Raw genomic sequence first — 22606 nt, forward strand, 5'->3', positions numbered from 1 at the left:
CTTCTACGACATTTCTTCACAGAGACACCCGCGCTCCTCATCGCTCACTGCTCTGTCCCTCCCCCAGTCCCTGCAACCACTTCTCTTCTCTCTGTCATGGCCACTTCACCTCAATTGGATTTTCCTCTGCCTGGAAACTACAATATGGCCTTCTGTGTGTGTCTGCAGAACATAAGAGTGATTCCTCTCTTTTCAAACTTTTGTAGAGATGATATAGGTATTTTCGTTTTTCTGAATCTTCTCCCAAAACAATGAAACAGCACAACACAAAACAAATAACTCTTTTGTCTGGTACACCGCCAGCTAAATGCAGAGAAAGACCCTCCCTTTTGAGAAAGAGCAGAGCTGCTACCCTGTGTGGTGTGCGACGTGCTGAAAAGAGCCGCCGGTACCCACAGAGCAGTGGCCCTCCCAATACCTGGTTGTGTATACTGGTCTGCACACAACACACAACCCCCAGGAGTTCACAGAATAGTGACCTTGGACTGATAGACACGCTTTCGATACAGGCAGACACTCCAAATAGATTTCATTATCCCATGTACTGTTCATCTGAAATATCATTGTTTTTTGTGATTCACCTGAAAATGCTCCACCCTGGGGACAGACATGGAGGCAGAGAAGTCAGAGGACAGGGTACGCATCCAAACGAAAATCTCAAGGAACCCATGTGGGAACATGGGTCCTGGCCTGCCAGCTCCTGTCCGAGACCAGTCAGACTCCTTGTCCACCTGCGACCTGGCAGTCCTGCCCAAGACAGGCCTGCTCCCACACGGCAGGCTGGCCAAAGCCGCTAGGAGTGGGAGTCCTTCATCAATGGGGTGAGCATTTCTGGACTTCTTAGGGGAGCTGGACACCTGGAACACCAGGTAACAAGAACTAAAGGAGCGCCAGCACGGCCTGGCCACCAGCAGTGGTGTGCACATGCTCGGCTCCTGCGCCGCCGAGGAGACCACTTCTCCCCCAGTGGGACCGGGCCTTTCTGATATGCTGGGTTTCAAGTGACAGGTCAGTGTATCAGGCTGAGTACTCAAGAGGATAAATGAGTTCCCTCTGCTGGCTGAGCCCTCACCATTAGGTAGAACGGCCATGGTTTCATAGCAACCATTCCAATCTATGCCTACAGGGCCCTGAGATACGAATTCTGTTACTGTTTCAGGCCTTTTTGGTCTTTTTCACTACCACAAGGACAAGTCAGTAAGTTAGATGATAGACAAATGAATTCCATTCATCCTGGATTTTTCTGCTATTCTTTACGTGAAAGTACTTTTAAAATATCCATCACATAGCACTATACAAATGCTAGTTATTACAAATTACATCCAAATGAAGCTCGAAGTCTCAGAAACTGGCATTCTTATTGTTTATTTTTATTTAAAAAAATCAGTCATTTTCCTACTTGGCTCAGAATCAGAAAGTTTCATCTTAGTTCAGTTTTAGGATTCCTCTAAAGTGATCTAGAAACAAAGACAGTAATACACATTCTTCCAACTTCAATACCAAAGTATATACAACACTCATCAGGAGCTGAAACACTTTCATGAGCAGACAATGACCAACTACAGAATGTCCTGGTGGGTGACAGTCCCGAAGGTGGTGAGAAGACCTACTCTCGGACACCAGTGGTTTGGCTGAAAGAGTCTCTCATGTCCAATGAAAACTGAGTTTTGACATCCTGCCTTTTTAGAGAGAGTTAACAAGATTAAGAAAGGGGTTTTAGAAAAGCTTTTCAAAAGGCCCCACACTTTGACCTGTTTTTTCTGCTTAAAAATGCACACGAAGTCTAAGCATGTACACGTGTGGTAAATGACAGCTTTTCTAAAGCAAGAGCATGAACATCCAAATCTCATGGCTGGTCCACTTGAAAACCTTCTTAATAGTCATGGACAGAATGGCTTTATTCATTTTTATAAACAGATACACCAAGGCTTTTTAGCTTAGTTCTTACTATTAAATTTACCTTTAATAAGGTAAAGGGTTTATTTTTTAAGAATGTTTTAATTTTTTAGAAGTTAAAAAAAAAATCTTTTTTATAAATTCATGGCCCGGAGATCAAGACCTGCGCTGAGATCCAGAGCTGGATGCTTAACCAACTGAGCCACCTAGATGCCCCTTAAACTTATCTTTTAAAATATAATAATCTAAGGGAAAAAATACCCTTTTCTTCTATAACTTGATATGCCATTGCCACTTTCATCTCTGACCAGGACCTTCCCCCTCACACCCTGGACGAATGAATTTACTGTGTTCCATACTGAGAAATGTTGTCACTACGATTATTCCATGAAACTGCTGAAACGCTGTCAGTACCTTGGAAGCCCAAGCCACATGAGCCACGACGGCGACCAGCTGGAGTCCTACTCATTCTCGCTGAAGGTGCCTGGCTGCTCTTCGGTAGCCTGGGCTGCCTCCTCGACAGTCTGGACCTCAAGTGCTTTCAGGACAACAGCAGGGGACGTGGTGCTGGCTTTTAGCATTGCCATGGCCTCACTGTGACTTCAATCGTTCAAATCAATGCCATTGATATTCAGCAATATATCACCTGTCCAAAGGAATAAACAAGAAAAATGAGATGAGCTACCAAGTCATTATCTTCCCTATACATCCTGTTATTTGTAATTTTTTCACATCTCTGTCATTCTTACAATATCGAGGGAAAAATCCAATTCATGGAAAACATTCCAAAACAACTCAAAACTTTTAAGATAATTTCATCATGTATAGGAAAAAATGTGTCTTGAGGCACTGTGATTCGACTGGAAGTCCAAGTCATTAGACCTCGTTTTCCTACTGTGCAGGACCTGGGCATGTTCATTTCTCTTCTTTGGGCTTCAGTGATTTCTATAGGTCTTTCCTGATCTTTTGCTCTTAGAAATAAATTTTTAACATATCCTGTTTTAGAGTTACACAGTTCTATAGATATAGTCCTACAGAGTTTGCTCAGCATGAATCTATCAGAATACTAAAAGAGAAGAGATCCTTGGGTCTACACAAAGAAATGAAACTTGTGATTAGAGCATCTTTTGCTTAAGGAAGAAAAAAAAGTGTTTGCTGCCCTGACAAGTAATATAATAAAAAAAAAGGGCAATGAGGATTATATAAAAGGTTAGGAAGGAAAAGATGAGTGTTCTATTTTTTAGAGGGTTTGTTCCAACATAAAATAATGCAATGATCTAAATAAACATTAGAAAATAACGGAAAGGGCGCCTGGGTGGCTCAGTGGGTTAAAGCCTCTGCCTTCAGCTCAGTTAATGATCCCAGGTCCTAGGATCGAGCCCGCATCGCGCTCTGCTCAGCCGGAAGCCTGCTTCCCCCCAACCACCCCCTGCCTGCCTCTCTGCCTACTTGTAATCTCTGCCTGTCAGATAAATAAATAAATTCTTTAAAAAAAAAAGAATGGAAACATCATCAAACTGCAGCAATTTTCCTTCCCATTAGGCGTTTTTCTTTTCTTTCTTTTTTTTTTTTAAGATTTTCTTTATTTATTTGACAGACAGAGTTCACAAACGGCAGAGAGGCAGGCAGAGAGAAAGAGAGGAAGAAGCAGGCTCCCTGCTGAGCAGAGAGCCCAATGCGGGGCTCGATCCCAGAACCCTAGGACCATGACCCGAGCCGAAGGCAGAAGAAGCCTTAACCCACTGAACCACCCAGGTGCCCCCCATTAGGCGTTTTTCTAATCTTAGAGAGAGGTTTTACACTTATATTTGGAAGGGACACTTTAGAAGATTTTTAAAAAATCATATTTAATAGAACATTTGGGGAATATTTGTTACTTTTTTCAAACATGAGTTGCATGCAGGGAGAAGATGGGAAGAGTTTCACTGTTCCCAGCCCTCCCTATCTTACCTCTTTTGATGCGGCCATCACGTGCCAGACAGCCATGAGCTGGGACACTGGTTACAAGGATGGGCAGTTCACCACTCTTGCTTCCTCTGCCCCCTGCCACTGTCATTCCCGGGACTCAGGTGGTTCCTTCTTTACAGTAATGTGTTTTTCTTGGCATGTAACACACTGGGTAAGATCCTAACACAGGAGAAGAAAATTCATTGCAAAATAAATAATACATAGCTGAAGTAAAGTAAGGAAACTGAAGGAAAAAATACCATGGCAATGATAAAGTCACTGTTAAAATCAGTTACTGAAGAAATAATACACAGTTCCTCATGGTACAAACATGACACTGAACACTGGGGATCACAATGTCAGACTTTGGACGGCTGTATTTTCATACGACTATGTATGGAACACAAAAAACTCAGGACTGTTGACATGTGGAAGTCAAAAGAGGGCCAATTCTACAAAGGTAAATAATGGACTTGAGTTTTAAGATTCTGAAGACAAGCTAATTAATTTTATTTCTCTCTCTCTCCTCTATTCTTTGAGAGAAATGGTGACAGAATAGTACAAAAGTAAAGTGCGGATTTAGTTAACTGCCAGAAAAAAGCTATAGATCTATCTTCTGTTTCTTACTCATGAGAATGCTCGGTCATGAAATGGGTGCAAACTCATCTTCACAACCTTCACGGAAAGCTATAAGGATATGAAATAACTGAATTTTTGAAAAAGTTAAGGAAGAGAACAATTTTCCAACAAACTGTGTTCTCAGGAAAAAGCAATTTTTATCGATATTGATTGTTTCTATTTATGGGGACACTCCTAGAAGAAAAGGAAAATTTAAAACATCACCTTTTTTTAAATTAGAATGCTATAAAAAACAAGGTGTACCAATGCAATATTAATATTAAAATAGCAATAGTAACTAACATTTATTGAAGATTTACTATGCGTAAAGCAAATGGCTTCACATGTATTATTTCATTTTCATGGTTTCATTACATTTCATTACAATGGTCCTGAGTGTAAATCCTATGGTTGGCCCCATTTTATAAAGAAGGGAATAGCCTTATTAGAAAGGTCATGTAGGGGCGCCTGGGTGGCTCAGTGGGTTAAGCCACTGCCTTTGGCTCAGGTCATGATCTCAGAGTCCTGGGATTGAGCCCCAAATCGGGCTCTCTACTCAGCGGGGGGCCTGCTTCCTCCACTCTCTCTGCCTACTTGTGATCTCTGTCTGTCAAATAAATAAATAAAATCTTTAAAAAAAAAAAAAAGAAAGGTCATGTAATTTGCTCCAAATTATATAGCTACGCATGATCACACTGGATTTGAAGTGATTCAAGTTTAAAAAAAATACACATACACACACATACTGTATATACATAAACATTTATTCATATGTAGTTGTGTATGTTCATACAGCATGATGCTATATGCATCCACACTACAAGGGTGCTATCCCATTAAGTGTAATAATGGAAGCTCCTATCTCAAAAGGTTCCTTAACACATATACTGTAACAGCATAGTGTAGATAACAAGATAACTATTACCACGACTAACAATATCAACAGTAGAACTAGATAAATTCTTTTGCTAGAACTGTAACATTTCCTTTAGTGACACTGCTTCAGAGCGGACAGGTACGACGTGTCAGTCAAGCCCTGGACCTGCAGGGGTGTCTGCTCTTCTCTGCTCCTGAAACCAACACTCTGAAATTTTCTTGAGGGCACTACTTAAATAGCCTAGAGTTCCTAGAATTTTGACCTCATAGAAAACCTGTAAACGTCCACAGGTGGTATCATAGCATATGACATCTATGTTCGCATCCTTCAAAACTGGGCAAGACCCACGTGATTATGAAGACAATCCAGGTAAACTCAGCTGGGAGCACATTGACTTCAACGCTCCTGTCTGTCAGGTATTGAGAAGAGGTGGTTGTTTTATTCCTCCATATGGCTGAGATGTATGCATTTTAGCCAAACTTCACAGATTACTCTTGGTACACTTCATGGAAACTTCTAAGGGCTTAACACTGTATGAATGTTTCCAAGCAGGGGCCATGCAGGGGCTTAGTAATAAAGTAATGTGTGCTTTAATTTTTAACAATGATTATCCTCTGAACAGGTTGTTTTGATGAATTTGTATTTGTTTTCCCTAGGAGACCTTTATTTTTTTAAAGTAGGATTTGACATCACAAATGCTGTATGATAATGGTAAATTGCTAAATTAATGCTTAAAATTACATTTAATGTGGCTGTTCTAACAAGCAGGTTTACAGAGCACCTAGAGTAAGAATTCAGCATTGCTATTTAAAACACCACCACTTAAAATTAAGGAAGAGGAACTAGTAAAAAGAAAAATATTTGTGCCCCAAACAAACAAAAGGACATAAATCATCCTCTATATGAACGCTGAAATGGTTAAGTAGTTCTTAAAACAGTCTTAAATTTGTAGCGTTGTCTTTGAGCACCCATATTTCCACTTTCTGTAGAATTCATGGATTCAGTTACCAACTTTTGCCTTAATCATGATTCTTTAGGAATATGTATATATATGTAACTTGTAAAGCAAGGACCAGCGATATGAACAACTCCTATTCAAATTCCTTTTCGAAACAATAACTGCTTTTCGTAGTCATCATTGTGAAAGCAAAATTATAGGTTCCCTTCACACATTTCGTTTTCTGTTCAGAAATAAGATGAAGATTGTGCTTATAATTTCTTAAAAGTTTTAACTGAACAAAGACCAGTGACAAGTCTATACTTCAGCTCAGAAAACAAGATAAACCTGATGGGCCAAAAATACTTGTGCCTTTAAATGATGCTTTCTTGGGGCGCCTGGGTAGCTCAGTGTGTTGAGCCACTTTCGCTCGGGTCATGATCTTGGCTCCTGGGATCGAGTCCCGCATGGGGCTCTCTGCTCAGCGGGGAGCCTGCTTCCCTCTCTCTCTCTCTCTCTCTCTGCCTACCTCTCTGCCTACTTGTGATCTCTGTGTGCTAAATGAATAAATAAAATCTTAAAAATAAATAAATAAATAAATAATGCTTTCTTGGGCTCCTGTGACATTACAGAGTTATTCTCTCAAATTATACTTACATTAAGAAGACACTTTAGGGGCGCCTGGGTGGCTCAGTGGTTGAGCCGCTGCCTTCAGCTGGGGTCATGATCCCAACACTTTAGGGGCGCCTGGGTGGCTCAGTGGTTGAGCCGCTGCCTTCAGCTGGGGTCATGATCCCAGGGTCCTGGGATCGATCCCTGCATCTGGCTCTCTGCTCAGCAGGGAGCCTCCTTCCTCCTCTCTCTCTGTCTGCCTCTCTGCCTACTTACGATCTCTGTCTGTCAAATAAATAAATAAAATCTTTAAAAAAAAAAGAAGCCACTTTAAGCTAAACATGTGTTTCTCAAGTCATTCTCCTTAAGTAAAATTAAATTGCTTTGCTAAATAAAACCTTATTTACTGGTCTACTTAAAAACTATAGGAAATAAAAACAAAAAAACAAAAAAACTATAGGAAGTTTCCAATGTGTGATTTTCACACAGTTGGTAAATAGCATCGTTGTAAAAATTCTGGCCTACTAGAAGTTGAGTTCAAATGAAAGATCAAATGAAGTAAATAATACTGAGAACACAGTAAAGTGCCACTGTTTTTTGACTTCTACTAATTTCTGCATCCAAAGTGAGACAGCATCAGAATTTTTGGCACAGATAAATGACCTAGGAATATATTACAAAAGCACTGAAATATGAAAGATGCAGCAAAAAGCTTAACATACAGGAATTTCAAATGATCTAGGGTAGTATTCCTATAAACTGTAACATAAAAAGAAATGCTTTATGTGTTTTGCATGTACCTATCAGAAAGTATGATTTGTGCTTCATATTCACATAGGGAATTCTGTTGTTGTAGGCAAACTGCCCAACCGCTAAGTATGGACTTGTTGGTCATTGTCGTTTTTTCAGTTACATAACCTCCTGTTACAACTGAATGAGCAAACCAAGATAAATCCCACTTTCAAGCAGGACCAAACAAAGAAGTCTTTCTAGAAGATCAAACACTTCTCATCAATCTGGCAGAGGGACCTTCTTACTAAGAAACCACCCCTACTGGCTGAGGAACAGATTGTACAGGGACTCTCAAGGTAGCCAAACAACATTCCACACCCCCAAACACCTGTGCTCACCTTTTCCAACAGAGTAACAGCCTTCATTTAAATCTTACCAGTTTGTCACAAGGATTCCCTGAGAGCAGATGAATGAAAACATGCAAACTCGAGGCCTCACCTTGTGTGAGCTGGGTCTGTTGTGGTACAGCGGCTGTGCATGGTGCTGGCTGCTAGTCTGAGCTCCTGTGTCCTGGACAGGGTTACCAGGCTGGGATTTCCCCAGCCTAGCAATAATTAAATCCACCCTCTGGCCACTAGCCTGGAGAAAACACACATATATAATCACCAGTCATTAATGATGCTTCTCACTTAAAAAAATTATAGGGAGGGTCATTTTCAATGCACTTATTATCGCTGTATCAGAGCCTCACCTGAGTGGGGACTGCAGGCCCCTGCTGGGGGTGGGGCAGATGAGGGAGTTCATTTCAGGAGCTAATACTTTAAAACTTCTGCAGGTAAAAGAGCCACACACAGACCTCTTGGGTAAACCTTCCCTAATCCTGGAAATACCAAGGATATAACCAAAGCAAAGCCTGGGTTCTGATCTCCCCATGATTTCTTGAAGGGTAACTGTCTTTTTATACTTCCCTCCCCTGCAAACTGGCCTTGGCACTGAGAGAAAGAGAGCAAAGAAGATAAAAGGACGAACGGATTCAAAACTGGATTACAATCCTTTGTGATTTCTGAAATAAATTCCAAGATGGCTACTTTGAGACTGATAATCAATGAAACTACGTGTAGCTCTGTTTCCACACACTACAGCTTCAAATCAAAAATAGGGATCACCTTAAACAGTCCTGAAAAGAATGATAACAAAGGTCCTGTAAAACAGGATTAGTATTTATATACATTACAAATTGTGTGCCTATATATGCCATATGTGCACTCACACATAAATATAATTTTTATTTTATTTTATTTTTTTTAAAGATTTTATTTATTTATTTGACAGACAGAGATCACAAGTAGGGAGAGAGGCAGGCAGAGAGAAAGACGGAGAAGCAGGCTCCCTGCCGAGCAGAGAGCCAGATGTGAGGCTCGATCCCAGGACCTGGAATTATGACCCGAGCTGAAGGCAGAGACTTTAACCCACTGAGCCACCCAAGCGCCCCATAAATGTAATTTTAGAGGTGATGACAACCACGTTAAATTTAGAGGTCCATTATCTGTATTTATAGATCTAGATCTGAAACACAGATTCACATTTATTATACTTTTTAAAGCTATTTTATCTTTGCTTTTAACGTACAGGCCTGGTCTACTTGATGCTGATTCTTGGTCATGACTACAACTTTCTAAGTTTACTATCATTGCTATGGGAAAATTTGACAGCCTGCTTTCAAGAAGCTGTGCTGGAAAGTAGAACCCTCCCCCATGACTGCAGTCACTAATGTTAAGAAAGCACTCCAGTTTCAGTTCTCAAGTTGGAAAAGGAGTGAAAAACATAATTTAAAAAAAATGATTTTATGTATTTATTTGAGAGCGAAAGCGAGAGAGCAGGGTGGAGGGGCAAAGGAAGAGGGAGAAGCCAACTCCTCGCAGAGCAGAGAGCCCGATGTAGGATCTGAGCCGAAGGCAGATGCTGAACCACGGAGCCACCCAAGTGCCTCTGAGTGATAAACAATTTTAAGGCCCTATTAAAGTCACTTACTTATTCAAGTATTTCATTAAACTAGTTTTAGACAATTCTTCAAATAACTGAAAGAATAACACTTCTCATGTGACCAGAGTCTGGGGATTTGATCTAACAGGTAATTCCAAAGTAGAACGCTTACAATCCAGATATTTGAGATTCTGACACTTCCGAGTATTAGATCACACGGTGTGAGGGGTGAGAGGCCCCTCTGTGATCTCATTTCAATATTAAGAATTGTTTGCTTTACTGCCTAACCCTCACCACTACCAAATACTCTATAACCAGTAATTTAGCTTTATGGGAATACCCCTGCTCATGCAAACCTATTAACAAACAAATCCCTGATCTTTTTTGATTTCTTAAAAGACAAAATTCTGGGTGTGTGATGGAAGTGGACATATAAGCTTTAAACGATGGGCTATCGCTTGGGTTTAGGCTAACTGCCTATCTAACACTTCAGGGTTTCAAGCACAACAAAAGAATTCTGTTAAAGTCAAGATTTTTAAAATTGCAGAATGCCTAAATGACAATACCTGTATTTCATTAAAAAGTGGCATGCCCTATTGCTGGGAGTATATATTGGTATGATCGTTCTAGAGGGAAGTTTAGCAAAATGTCTTAAACTTGAAAACAAAACATTAAAGTCTGTTGACAGGGGAGTGTTTATGTAAGTTTTAGCACAACACGCCTACTATACAGCTATATCATGGTGCATCTATTTTCAGGGTAAGAAGTCCACAGCATACAGCTGACATAAAGAAAGGGTGGCCAACTCAGAATTTGCAAGCTGAGTGCATGTCTAAGTACCTACATAAATAGGTACCTATTTATTTGTAGGCATATACAGAAAAATGTTTGTAACGATGTTCTTCAAAACTTTAATGTGGGCGCCTGGGTGGCTCAGTGGGTTAAGCCGCTGCCTTCGGCTCAGGTCATGATCTCAGGGTCCTGGGATCGAGTCCCGCATTGGGCTCTCTGCTCAGCAGGGAGCCTGCTTCCCTCTCTCTCTCTGCCTGCCTTTCCATCTACTTGTGATTTCTCTCTGTCAAATAAATAAATAAAATATTAAAAAAAAAAAACTTTAATGTCACTATCTTATGGACTTTAGGCTGACAGTGATTTTGACTTCCTTCTTCATTTTCTGTATTTTGCCTTCCTTAGTCTCCTTTTCAGACATGGAATACATGTTGTTATCAGAATCCAAAACATTAAGATGTTTTTCACAAAGAAACAACTTGAGCAATATATTATATTTGGTATCATATATAAGTATCTGTATTCAATTTTTTTTAAACCTCAAGTCTGGGACAAGAGACCAACGCCTGAATCTCCCTCCTAATGCAAGATGGCTACTGGGTGTGTGTGTTCCCATAGTTATAATGAACCAAACATTTGTGAAAAGGAGTAATGAAATGGGATTTAAATTTGGGTTTTCTTACACAGTACTTAAATCTTCATTGTTAATTCTGTTTACTATACACATTTCCCAGTGACAATCAACCTACTTTAATTCCTGATGCTAGATTATGTTACTGCTTGGTTTCCTTTATGTCAGAGTGTTTTCTTGTGCTTACTTAAAACAAAACAAAACAAAACAAAATAAAACACCATACACATCTTTGTTTCACCCCTATCACTGTAGGAGATACCCATATCATTAAATGCTCTGGTAGGTTATAGAACCGGAAGGTCTGGCCTGGATTATTTTCTACTTTTTCTATCTTATTTTTTAAAAAAAATTTTTAAAGCTGTTTTCTTTTTTTAAAGATTTTATTTATTATGTATTTATTTATTTATTTGACAGAGAGCAAGAGAAGGAACACAAGCAGAGGGAGTGGGAGAGGGAGAAGCAGATTCCTGGCTGAGCAGAGAGCCCCGATGTAAAACTGGATGCCAGCACCCTGGGATCATGCCTGACCGAAGGCAGATGCTTAATGACTGAGCCACCCAGGTGCCCCTCTACTTTACCTACTTTAATGTTCTTATTGAAAATTTTTTTTCTCTAATAATAACCATCTTTACTTCACAGGGATACTGTAAGAACACAAGTTATAATGTGATTGAAATGCTCTTAATGCTAGCTATGGTAGGATCAGAAACTGGATTTTACATAAGCTGGATTAGTTATGCTTCCTGTATTCTCCTATTGCCTCTTCAGATTTAGTCAAGAAAAAAACACTGGAAGTTCAGTCTGTGTCAGCCAGGCCAAGTGCAATGAAGGAGGGGTTTTGGGCCCAAGTGTCGAAGTGGAAATCACAAACTACAAGAGGCAGAATACGGATGGGCGTGGAAACCAAAGCCAGGAACCCCCAGTGGAAAGGTCAATCCTTGCTGCTCTTGGAGCCTAGTTTGTCTGTCTTCCCCTCTGGACATTTCTCTTGAAGAACTAAAAATCCTAGAGGTTCTAAGTTTGGTTTTAATGAAGAAGACAGCTATTCCCAACAGGATATCATAACCAAATCCACTCTTTTATTGACTCAGCAAGTATGTCCTGGGTATCGACTCCAGGCACAGCTCTGTGAGAAGCCTGTCCCAGAGTACATAATAATGGTGGCTCCCATCCCCAAAGGAAGACACTGCATTTGAATAACTCTCTGTGACCAATTATGCATTAAGTGGTGAAGAGAAGGAATGTCTTCAGTACTTAGTGTGAGAAGAGGTCTGAATGGGTGAAAATGGCAGGGCAGGGCTTTCTGGATGAAGGTGGGGAAGCTGTAGCACAATGGGGACAGGCTGGAACGTGGAGGGAAGCAAGGAGACTGTTATGTCTGGCTTTTCTGCTACATTATACATTCTATGAGGGCAGGGGTTGCTTTTAGCTCTTAATTATACCCTCAGCACTGACCACCATGCCTATGATGTTTCAGTAATACACCGATGGCTACAGCTGAAAGAAAAAGCAAGGGTGAAGGCTGAAGGGACAGGTTGTGTAAGAGTCCACAGAGGACCCGGACTGTTAGATTAATCAGTATGGACTTGATTCTCTGGTCCAATCTTCCCAGGGAAAGCAGAGTCACAGATGAATTAACCTGACAATGGTCGTACCAGATTTCAGAGCAGAGTAGGAAGGCAGGGTATTGATTCTACTGGGTTAGACGTGAAGCAGTGAAGGCACAGACCAGAGAGGTGGCAAGGAAAAGGGAAGGGGTGAATACCAACAGACCGTGGGGAAGGACCCAGCAGTGAAATTGAGGAGGCAAGAATCCTTGAGCTTGGGTTCCTAGAAGACATCTTTTCTCATTCATGCCTATTTCTTCTCTCCTAAATATCCATTCTTTTAGCTTCAAGTACCACTTACACTAGTATGGGTCATATATCCAGGTCAATTTTCACATACACTCTAGAATTCACATGAACAGTGGAATTCTGGCCATCTCATGCTCATCAGTATGCCCTCTAACACAATATCATCTTGCCCAAAGCTAGTTCGTTTGTTGGAGTAGCTATTTCTCTTTAAAGAGAAGAGGGAGAGGGTAGCACCAAGGATTAGTGCAGAGTCAGGCTGTTTGTGGACAAGAGTGCATTTGAGAACCAACAAGAGGTGGTCATGATTTCTGAATTCTATCTTAAATTCAATGCTATAAGTTTTAAGTAACTTGTGCTGTGTGACCTGTCTTTTCTAGAGTATAGTAATCCATGTAGAGAAGGATGAATCAGACAACGAAGGTAACTGATGGATGGTACCCTGGGACTAAGGATATAGACAATGGGACAAGAGAATTTAACAGTGAAGGTGGCCCCGAAATAGCCAACCATGGAGTACAAGCCAGGAGGAATCCAGCTGGCCTGGAGAGCCACGCACTGAGGCACATGTGGGATCAAATTTAAGATGGGGGTAAAAATACATTCCATGAGTTTGGGGGAAATCGGAGAAATTACAGATAAATTCTGATCTGTTTTTGCATAAAAAAAAAACCAGTAAAACTTACCTTTTTATGAGTCAGATTCCACAGTACCATAATTTCCTAAGTTTTAAATTGATGAATAAGAGCAAAAAAAGAGGCAAGTTAACAAAATAATTTAAAAAATTGATACCTGAAGAATAGGGTCTCCAGCAAGAAGTCTTCCATCTTTGGCGATCACCCCATGCCGACAGACTTCCTGGATAACAATGTTGATCAGTGGCCTTTCATTGCCTCCCACAATGCTAATTCCTAGCTGAATATAAGGATCAGCCCGGTGAATTTCAATTGTAGTAATAATGCATTCCGGAAAACTAACCGGCTGCTGCGTAGCTGCCAAGTTAAAAATGAGAGGGAGAAAAATAGAAAGAAAAACGTTTTATATTTTGATTATCTTCACGTAAGTTATCGTCTATCATTAGTGATGACCTTATGTTAATAGATGATTCATAACAAAGCAATACCACGGGATAAGAAAAACAGAATGACCAAAACACCAATAGATAAGATTAGCAAAACACTTCCTCTTCGAAAGGTGAATAATCAACAAATAACTACTATGCATCAGATCACTAGGGACCACATAGTGATCTGATAAAGAAATATACAGACAATATCATCTTGTCCTAATTGATCAGAGAAACTCTGACCCATGAAACAGCTGTAAACAGTGCAAGACAGTACATATGAAATAAAAAAGACAAACTCTGTGACATACAATCACCGTAGTGGTTGACAAAATAACCACATTAAGCAAGAAGAGGAGGGTCTTGATCTGAGCAGTAGGAGATAGAAGAATTGTTATAGCCATGGCTGGGAAAAATGGGATTTGTAGAAAAATTGGAATTTTCATAAGAGATAAACCTATTTAAAAGTAAGACAAAGGGCCAACTACAAAGATATGCCCAAGATCTAGGACTAGAGGTTTTCTGCCTGTTTCCTGGTGGGTCATGTAGACAGATCAGTGGCTGCTACCAGAGGACAGCAATAGTCAGACACATGGCCTTGGAAGTCAGATACATATATAGCGATTTCGTGGCTCTCAGACTTTGACCAATGACTCCCTGACTAAATTTCCTCATCATTAAAAAAAAGCCAGTATTGGTACAAGCATTTAATAAGTTAATATATGTAAAGTGCTTGGCACAGTGCTGACACAGAATAAGCACATAGGCTGAGGTATTATTTTTGTTCTTCTTGATGCTGTGGATTTCTTAGTCAAGAAGCAATAGGCTTCAACACAAAGAAACAAAAGAAGCCTGCTGATGACCAGTGAATTTGTGGACTACAACAGAAGAGGGGGAGGGGGAAGCATAAGCCTCAAAGTAAGACTCGCTTTCTGTTTCTAAACGGCAAACTGTTAAGACTTGTACACTTAAAGGGTGAATATGTGATACGTGAAGCATATCTCAGTAAAATTATTTGTTGAAGAGGAAAAACAACAACAACAAGAACAACAACAACACCCCATGGAGGGAAAGTAATAGGGAGTACTGAGAAGAAAGGAAATATCTGATTTGAAAACAGATGAAAAGCAAAAGCAAGGTGAAGAGCACATACTGTCAGTGGCCGTGTTCTCCTCCAAGGCGGGGTTGTCCAGGCCAGGCTCCTCAGGCCACGGGGGCAGAGACGCTGATATCAAGCTGCGCTCAGCAGGTTCTGTGCCTGTCCCTGAACAGTCCGTTTCGAGGGATAAAGTACCTGGAAGATCTATTACAGTGGTTCCATTTTCATTCTCAATCTCTGTCTGAGCTTTATCAGTTTTCCTCCTTTCTAGGGCAAGTCTCCGATGAGAAGCTCCAGGACATCTAGAGAGAGAGCATTAGGGGGTTCCCAGATGATTTGAAAGGAAAAATGATAGACAGCTTGTGCCCTAACAACAGAATAGCCACTGCTTCATTGCCAAACTCACCTAGAGGTAATCCACAAGTGGTATGTAATTCTGATTTTAACCTCTGCTCAAACTAAGTTCCTACCACACTGTGTAGCAAACTTAAAACAGGCGTTGGCATAAATAGTGGCTTCGTGCATGTGTCAAAAAATACTTCAATAAAAACCTGTATTCGGATACATACTAGTCCCAGAAATACACCAGCACAGTTGACGGTACCCTGCAAATACTATTCTGAGATCCTGATAGCATAACCCCCTTTTCACAGGGATGGCTTAACTCCTTAACAGGAGTGGAAACAGCAGTCTTCTTCCACAATGTGCTCCTGCATCCAGACTTGGACCCTGAGTGACACTGTTCCTTTACAATCTCAGGGCCAAGGGTACACATTCATTAATTAGTGAGAAGCAATACATGTGAGGCTCTGCCACTTACAGAAAAGCAGAGCAAAGGCTCAAGAGGCTGCGTATGGTGGGTGGTGGTCTTATGTCTAGGACTGCAGACTACATTCAATGATAGTGTTTTTTAAAATCTCAAATTTCATGAAAAATCAAGTATAGGATAAATTTATTGAAAACTGGAAGCTATCCCTTAGCTGTAAAAGTAATGAATTTCCCCTCACAAACTAAAGATAAGTTGTGGGTTTCAAGTTCTTGCAAAAGATTGCTATGGAATTTCTTTATTCAGCTTTTTCTCATTCCCGGTTTCCTCATCACCTTATTAAGAAAGAGGACAAAGGATTTCCCTTCTGCACTGTTGTGCCGCACTCCAGGAAATGTTCCTGCAAGGACCTGACAAGTAACTTGGAATATTGTATCACTGAGAAAAACGATTTTTGTCAAGTAAGGAGATTGCATGAGAAATGCATTTTAAAACTATATCATTCAATAAAAAAATGGTGACAAAAAGTGGATCATAAAACAATACTTGAGTCTAAAACTATAGGGAAGGATTCAATTCCCCAAATGCATATCACACACTGGTATCCATATGCGTAACAGCCAGTCTTCGATGGAGAAACAGACTAGGAACAGGGTTTGGGAAGGAAACATAAGCAGAATGTGCACAGCTGGGAAAGAGCCTAGCTAACAACTAAAAAATCCTACAAACTAAGTAACTGAAAAGCCCCTCTTATCTTATCCAAGAGTAAATTTTTTTTCTGTTCTTTCTTTCTTTTTTTTTTTTTTTTTTTTTTTTTTTTGTCAGAGAGAGTGAGCACAGGCAGAGGCAGAAAAAGAAGCAGGCCTCCTGCTGAGCAAGGAGCCAGATGTGGGACTCAATCCCAGGACTCTGGGATCAGGACCCGAGTGGAAGGCAGCCTCTTAACCAACTGAGCCAACCAGGTGTCCCCATGAATAAATTTAAAACTGGATCCCTGAAGTTGTTAGGTAAAGAACCAGGTATACTTACATCCCAATGGAATAGCAAATTGCTAAGAGGGACTAAAGACAGGTATTTTGTGTGATATCACAGAGAACTATGGAAGAACGCATTCATCTAGCCCTCAGGAAGGTTACAGAAGACTACGCAACACCACCTTTAAACAGATGGGGAGCTGGGTACACAGAGACAGAACAAGTAGCCAGGAGGAGACGATGAAAGACTTCAAACTACACAAGGGAGGCAAGAGTGTCAACAAAGAAAAAATGACATAGATTATAGCATAGAAAGAAAAAACAAGTACATATGAATGGCAAAAAACATGAGCCTCATTAACATTTATAACTAAGACATAAGACTGGCAAGTCACCAGAATTTTTAATAGTTAAAAAGCTTAATATAATTTTTATTTAATGGATGACAGATTTTTAAAAACATATTTTTCTACCTTGCTTGCATGATATAGCAATTTAGCCAGCAAGTACTCTTAGGAAACAAACTAGTTAAGAGTATCAGCTCTCCCACTTATTGACAACCTCTTCCATTTATTAACAACCTCTCTGCCCATATTCTTCTTTATATAACAAAGATAAGATGGCCTAACTCATAGAGCTTTCAGGAAAACTAAATTGCTTAAAATACTGCCTCATAAATAATCAGAACTCAATACAAACTAGTGACTACTAGTATCATAGCAACTTAAAAGTACTCAAGCTAGGGCTCCTGGGTGTCAGTTGGTCAAGCGACTGCCTTCGGCTCAGGTCATGATCCTGAAACCCAAGACTGAGTCCTGCAATTCACTCCCTGCTCAGCAAGGGGTCAGCTTCTCCCTTTGACCCTCCCCCCTCTCATGCTCTCTTTCTCTCTCTCTCTCAAATAAATAAAATCTTTTTTTTAAAAAGCACACATGCTATACAGTTTTCTTACAGTACATCTGTATCAAGTCTTATAACCTATAAGACTTAAATAAAACAAAACAAAACCCTACAATAAAATTATTTTAAGTTAGTTTACCTGAGCAGTTTCTGTTTTCAACTTGTCAATACTGAGGGTGTTCCTCTGTAATCCACTGGCAGCCAGTGACAGAGTTTTAATATCCTCTTGTACTTTAAGCATGGCTTTTGAAGACATTCTACTAATTTCTTCTTGTACCTTTTTCTGTTCCTTCACAAATTTCTTAAAAAGATATATAAAACTGAATTCCAAAAAAATACACCTTTGGTTTCCTATAGGAAAAAAGTATATTTACTATAGGCTGGTCAGAGTCCTAGTGTTTTTTAAAAAGGAAATATTAAAAATTCATCCACAGTTCACATGCTTTTTTCAGATTGACAATAAAAGAATTTTAATTCCCATTATTCTGCTTTGTTTATAAAAATATTAAAATTTTTACCAACACCCAAGTTAAAATGTTTAAGAGGAAGAAGAGATGTTCCCCTTAAAGTAGATTCTAACATTCTTCAACATGATATATCTAATTACATATGACACACTTACTGGAGGTTTTCAACATCCTGGCAGATGACAGGAGGGAGATTTTCAGACTTCAGTGCTTTACTATCCCTGAGAAAAATGACACAGATAGATTAAAGCCATTGAGGTTCTAAAAAGCTGACAGCTGAGTTCCACTACATAAGTGTTAAAGGGGAGGAGGTAAAACAAATATTCCCCATTTAGAGCTCTTATGGTTGATTTCAAATCTCTTTATAAAAAAAATGTTGTTTCCTGACCTTTAAAATAGCTTTAACAATTCATCTGACAGGGAGTTCTCTTCTAAAAGGACTGGCACCTATCATAAGTACACATAAATGCATCTGACCAAATGTTTAAGAAAAAAAATTAGAAAATACAAGAGATTAAATATTGAACTAAGTTCCCCTGGCTCAAAAACTCTATGACTGACCTTTTATTTCGTTCAAAAATATTAAAGCATTCATTAAAGAAAGTCTACAAACTTCTCATAATAGAGATTCTCATTATATTTTAGTTGATTTTTAGAATTTCAATTTATTCTTCAACAAAATAAAACCTATGGATAGACTAAGGGAATCATAAATATTTAATGAGAAAAGGAAGAGGTGAAATGTGGCAGGCTGTAATGGAATTATGAGTTAAAATTCAGTCACAGATCTGCTACTACTTCCTTGATAGAACCTGAAGCAAACCTCAGTCTCCTACAGCTTTCTCATTTATGCAATAGGGCTAAAGTATACAGAAGATATTTTGGAGGCATGAACTTGATCATTTATTTACAAATGTTTTATCTAATGTAATACAAATTAGGTGAGAAAATGTAAGTGCTAGTAAAAATAGTGATCTTCAAACCTATCTGATGTATATTATAGATAGAGGCTTTTCTCCCTCTTCATCATCAGAAAATAAATGGGACTGGTATAGTAGTTTATATAGAAAAGGTATATATACCTAAAACTGATCATAAAGTATTCCAGAAAGCATTGGATATAAACTTTCCTAATGACTAAAAATTAAAGATCTGACCTTCCAAAATCTTTCCAGAGCATATGTTTATTATTTTACTTTAGACAAAAACTGATTCAAAGAATTTTTCTTCTAAATGTCTATATAGTTTCTTTTACTTCCGATGAGACCACCTGCCTATAAATTAACAAATAAAATTCTTCAAATAAAATACTTTAAAAGTTAAATTGTAAACCTACTCTGGTCTTGTTCCTGTTTTATCACCTAGAAAATTCAAGAAGCTTTATGTAAAAACAGGTCATTTAACAATGTATTCCAAATTCAAGTTTTAATTTAACACAAACTTAGGTATAAATAGAAACTTCTAAGCATTTTTCGGACAGCCTTATAGACATCATATGAGGTCACTTGTCACAAACTCCAAACAACATACTATGGGGACATGTTTGTATACACATAAACAGATAATTACGTAGCTGATTTGTATCTATTTCTTTCAAGGGCGAGATTCTTCCTCTTTCAACTATCTTCTAAGAAAAATATTCTTGCTTAGCACAGTTGACCTCCTGCAAGTTCTACTGGATGCTTTCTTAGATTCTATCAGTTTAGAATACTAAAATATGTCAGACTACGCGGATGTCTCTAAATATTTTACAGAAGCAGCAATTTTTTAAGATGATGTTTTTAATGTGTGCAGATAGATCAACAGCTTTCTTATGAACACTTATTTAGTGGTTATCATTATTAGTGTATGTCTAAAAGTAGAAAAGTAAAAATGCTCCGTCAGCAAACTGCAGTGACTCACTTTCTGCTTTTCCAGAATTTACTTCACACTGCAAAATAAGACCTGCTTAATGAAGGAAATACAGGAACACACAAAACTTCATCCCATCAGAGAACCTTAATGGTTCCTCTTTCAACCTCTTTTGGCACTTACACACACATTTTTAAACATGATCGGGATGACCATAAGTTATGTGCACATATTTTCTCAGGATGTTGAAATTAAGTCTTTTTCATGTCAACATGATTTTAAATGACCACAGAATACTGATGACATAGCTGTATCAGAAACTTTTTGCCCAACCCTCTTCTTAACATATACACCTTTACTATATAAACAATGCAGCTACAGTCAATGCCTTTATCTCCAAATACTTGTGCATGACTTTATTTGTATTCCACAAAAAGAGGAATTTATAGGTCAAAGATTACATCAAGGAAAACCTACGTATTATCAACTGATCCTTTAAAACAACTGTTCCAATTTAACTTCCCACCTACTACGAATAAGTAATTTTTCCGTCACACCCTCAACAACAATGGACATTTTCCTGAAACAATCACTGCCAGTACATAGGTGAGAAATGCCACTTCATTATCATCTAAATTCATATTTCTGACAGTACTAAGTGAAACATTTCAAATATTAATTAGACAAGCCTATTTCTCCTTGAGTGAATGGTCTATTCAGGCTATTTGAGGTATATCTGAGGTATGTTTCTCACTGACTTCTCAGAGCTATTTCAACATTAAGCATATTAATTATCTCATACATACACTTTATGTGTCTATTTCTAAAATGAGACCTTCATTTCAAGATACATCTCAATTTCGGATGTTAAAATGTGAAGAAAAAAAGCATCGAAACAGCAAGTATTTTACTTCCAACCTGTCCTTTACCTTTTGCCTTTGTCCATAGGGTTTCTTTTGTTTACCTTTTTAATCTAACTACAATTTATTTTTCCTTACTTTGTATGTTGATATTTCTCTTTCATAGTTTAACAATTCTGAAATTGATATCCATGTTCTACAGATGCAAGCCTTTGACTGGACGAGACACAGTAAGATAAAGGAGGGATTTAATTTTTATCCCACAGACTTCAACTTTTTTATTCATTAGCATCCTATTTTGCTCTTTGATATTCCATTTTTATTATATTTACAGAAGTCTCTATACACACAAACCTGCGTATAGGAAACTTAGGCCTGTTTTTGGCCTACCGTGGGCCCTGACTAGTCCATCTAGCTTGGCATCTGTAATACCTGTGGACTGCTGTCAAAGCTCACTGTCAGCACTCCACCTCTGTTCCTGCCCTCCTGCACATTATCTTCCACATGGCTGCCAGAATGCTCTTCTTCAAACACGTATCTCATGTCATATTATTCACATCAAAACCCTAGTGGGTCTCAACTGTCCTCCGTCTAATTACAAAACTCTTTAAGATGACATACACGGCCCTTCCCTTTATGACATCTGGAATCTGATCTTCCCATACTGCAGCTCGCCGGTTTTCCAGCAGTTCTTCAAAAGAGTAAAGAGCATCCTTGTCTCTAGATCTTACTCCATGCTGCCCCCACTTATAGACCACTGCTTCCTACCCCTCTTCATCTATCAAACCCAATACAGCAGGTCCAGGCTAACTGATGCAGCAGCTAGGGAAACAGAGAAATCCTTTAGATTAATAAAGAACCCCTGGACACGTATAGCAGGTTAAAGGAACTGGATGTGGTATATCAGGTCATGTGCACTTACTCTACATACCCCTTTGTTTCAACTCTGAGGCACAACACAAGAAGAAGACAATGGGGGAAGGTGGAGTGGCGCGGGGGTGGGGGGAAGGGCGTGAAGAGAGATTAACTCCTTATATTTCTCTTACTCCTTTGCCTCAATCAAGTCTTTCATGTGGAGCCTAAAAGCAATTACAATAAAGAGAGAACCAGTTTCATAATTAAAATCAAAGTAGTTCAAGGGTACCAGACTGCTTCAGCTGATTAATAAAAAAAGCTGCTAAAACATCTACAATAATTTCTTCTAATTTTGATGCGGCTAACAAAGAAAACTAAGTAAAACCAAGAGACAAACCCCTATGTTTAAAAATCAATTTTCGGGGCACCTAAATGGCTCAGTTGTTAAGCATCAGCCTTCAGCTCAGGTCATGATCCAGGGTCCTGGGATCAAGCCCCACATCAGTCTCCTGGCTCAGCAGGAAGCCTGCTTCTCCCTCTCCCACTCCCCACTTGTATTCCCTCTCTAGCTGTCTCTTCTTCTCTGTCAAATAAAATTTTAAAAAAAAGTAAAATAAAATAAAAATCAATTTTCATTCAAAGTTATCCTAAATTTTCTAAGTTTAAAAGGATTTTAGGATAGCCAGCTTTTAAAACAGTACTTCACCCTAGAATCGTCTACATCCAAATAAAAAATTCTTGCACAGATATATGGACACCTTCAACTGTTAATCATTCTAAGTTTTTCAGAGGATTCAATGCAATACGAGATACATGCTTTCATCAGAGGCAGAAGACACAATGCAAGACAAAACAAAAAATCATGCACAGGGAATCAACAAAACTAAAAC

At 39.1% G+C, this 22606-nt stretch overlaps 2 protein-coding genes across 3 annotated transcripts in view; both read right to left on the reverse strand.

Moving 5' to 3' along the window:
- Positions 1–1349: 1349 nt before the first annotated feature.
- Positions 1350–21404, reverse strand: LOC309857589 (ligand of Numb protein X 2-like; the record flags this gene model as incomplete). Its single annotated transcript, XM_082750310.1, has 8 exons — positions 1350–2542; positions 3847–4023; positions 8118–8258; positions 13671–13870; positions 15098–15345; positions 16956–17038; positions 17823–17984; positions 21294–21404. 7 exons carry the CDS (start codon positions 21402–21404, stop codon positions 3949–3951), a joined length of 1020 nt encoding a protein of 339 aa, XP_082606436.1. The 3' UTR covers positions 1350–2542; positions 3847–3948.
- The window catches only part of LOC309857599 (uncharacterized protein), a 96811-nt gene continuing 89444 nt past the window's right edge, over positions 15240–22606 (reverse strand). The window contains exons 12-15 of one of the 2 annotated variants that reach the window (XM_082750320.1): positions 19487–19511; positions 18306–18371; positions 17823–17984; positions 15240–15345 (exon numbers count right to left, since the gene is read on the reverse strand). The gene's annotated coding sequence lies outside the window, so the exon portion shown is untranslated. The remainder of the gene's footprint in view (positions 15346–17822; positions 17985–18305; positions 18372–19486; positions 19512–22606) is intronic. The other variant, XM_082750328.1, reaches the window with a different exon arrangement.

The sequence above is a fragment of the Mustela nivalis genome, assembly GCF_964662115.1.
Source record: "Mustela nivalis genome assembly, contig: HAP1_SCAFFOLD_934, whole genome shotgun sequence".
In the NCBI taxonomy this organism is placed as follows: domain Eukaryota; kingdom Metazoa; phylum Chordata; class Mammalia; order Carnivora; family Mustelidae; genus Mustela; species Mustela nivalis.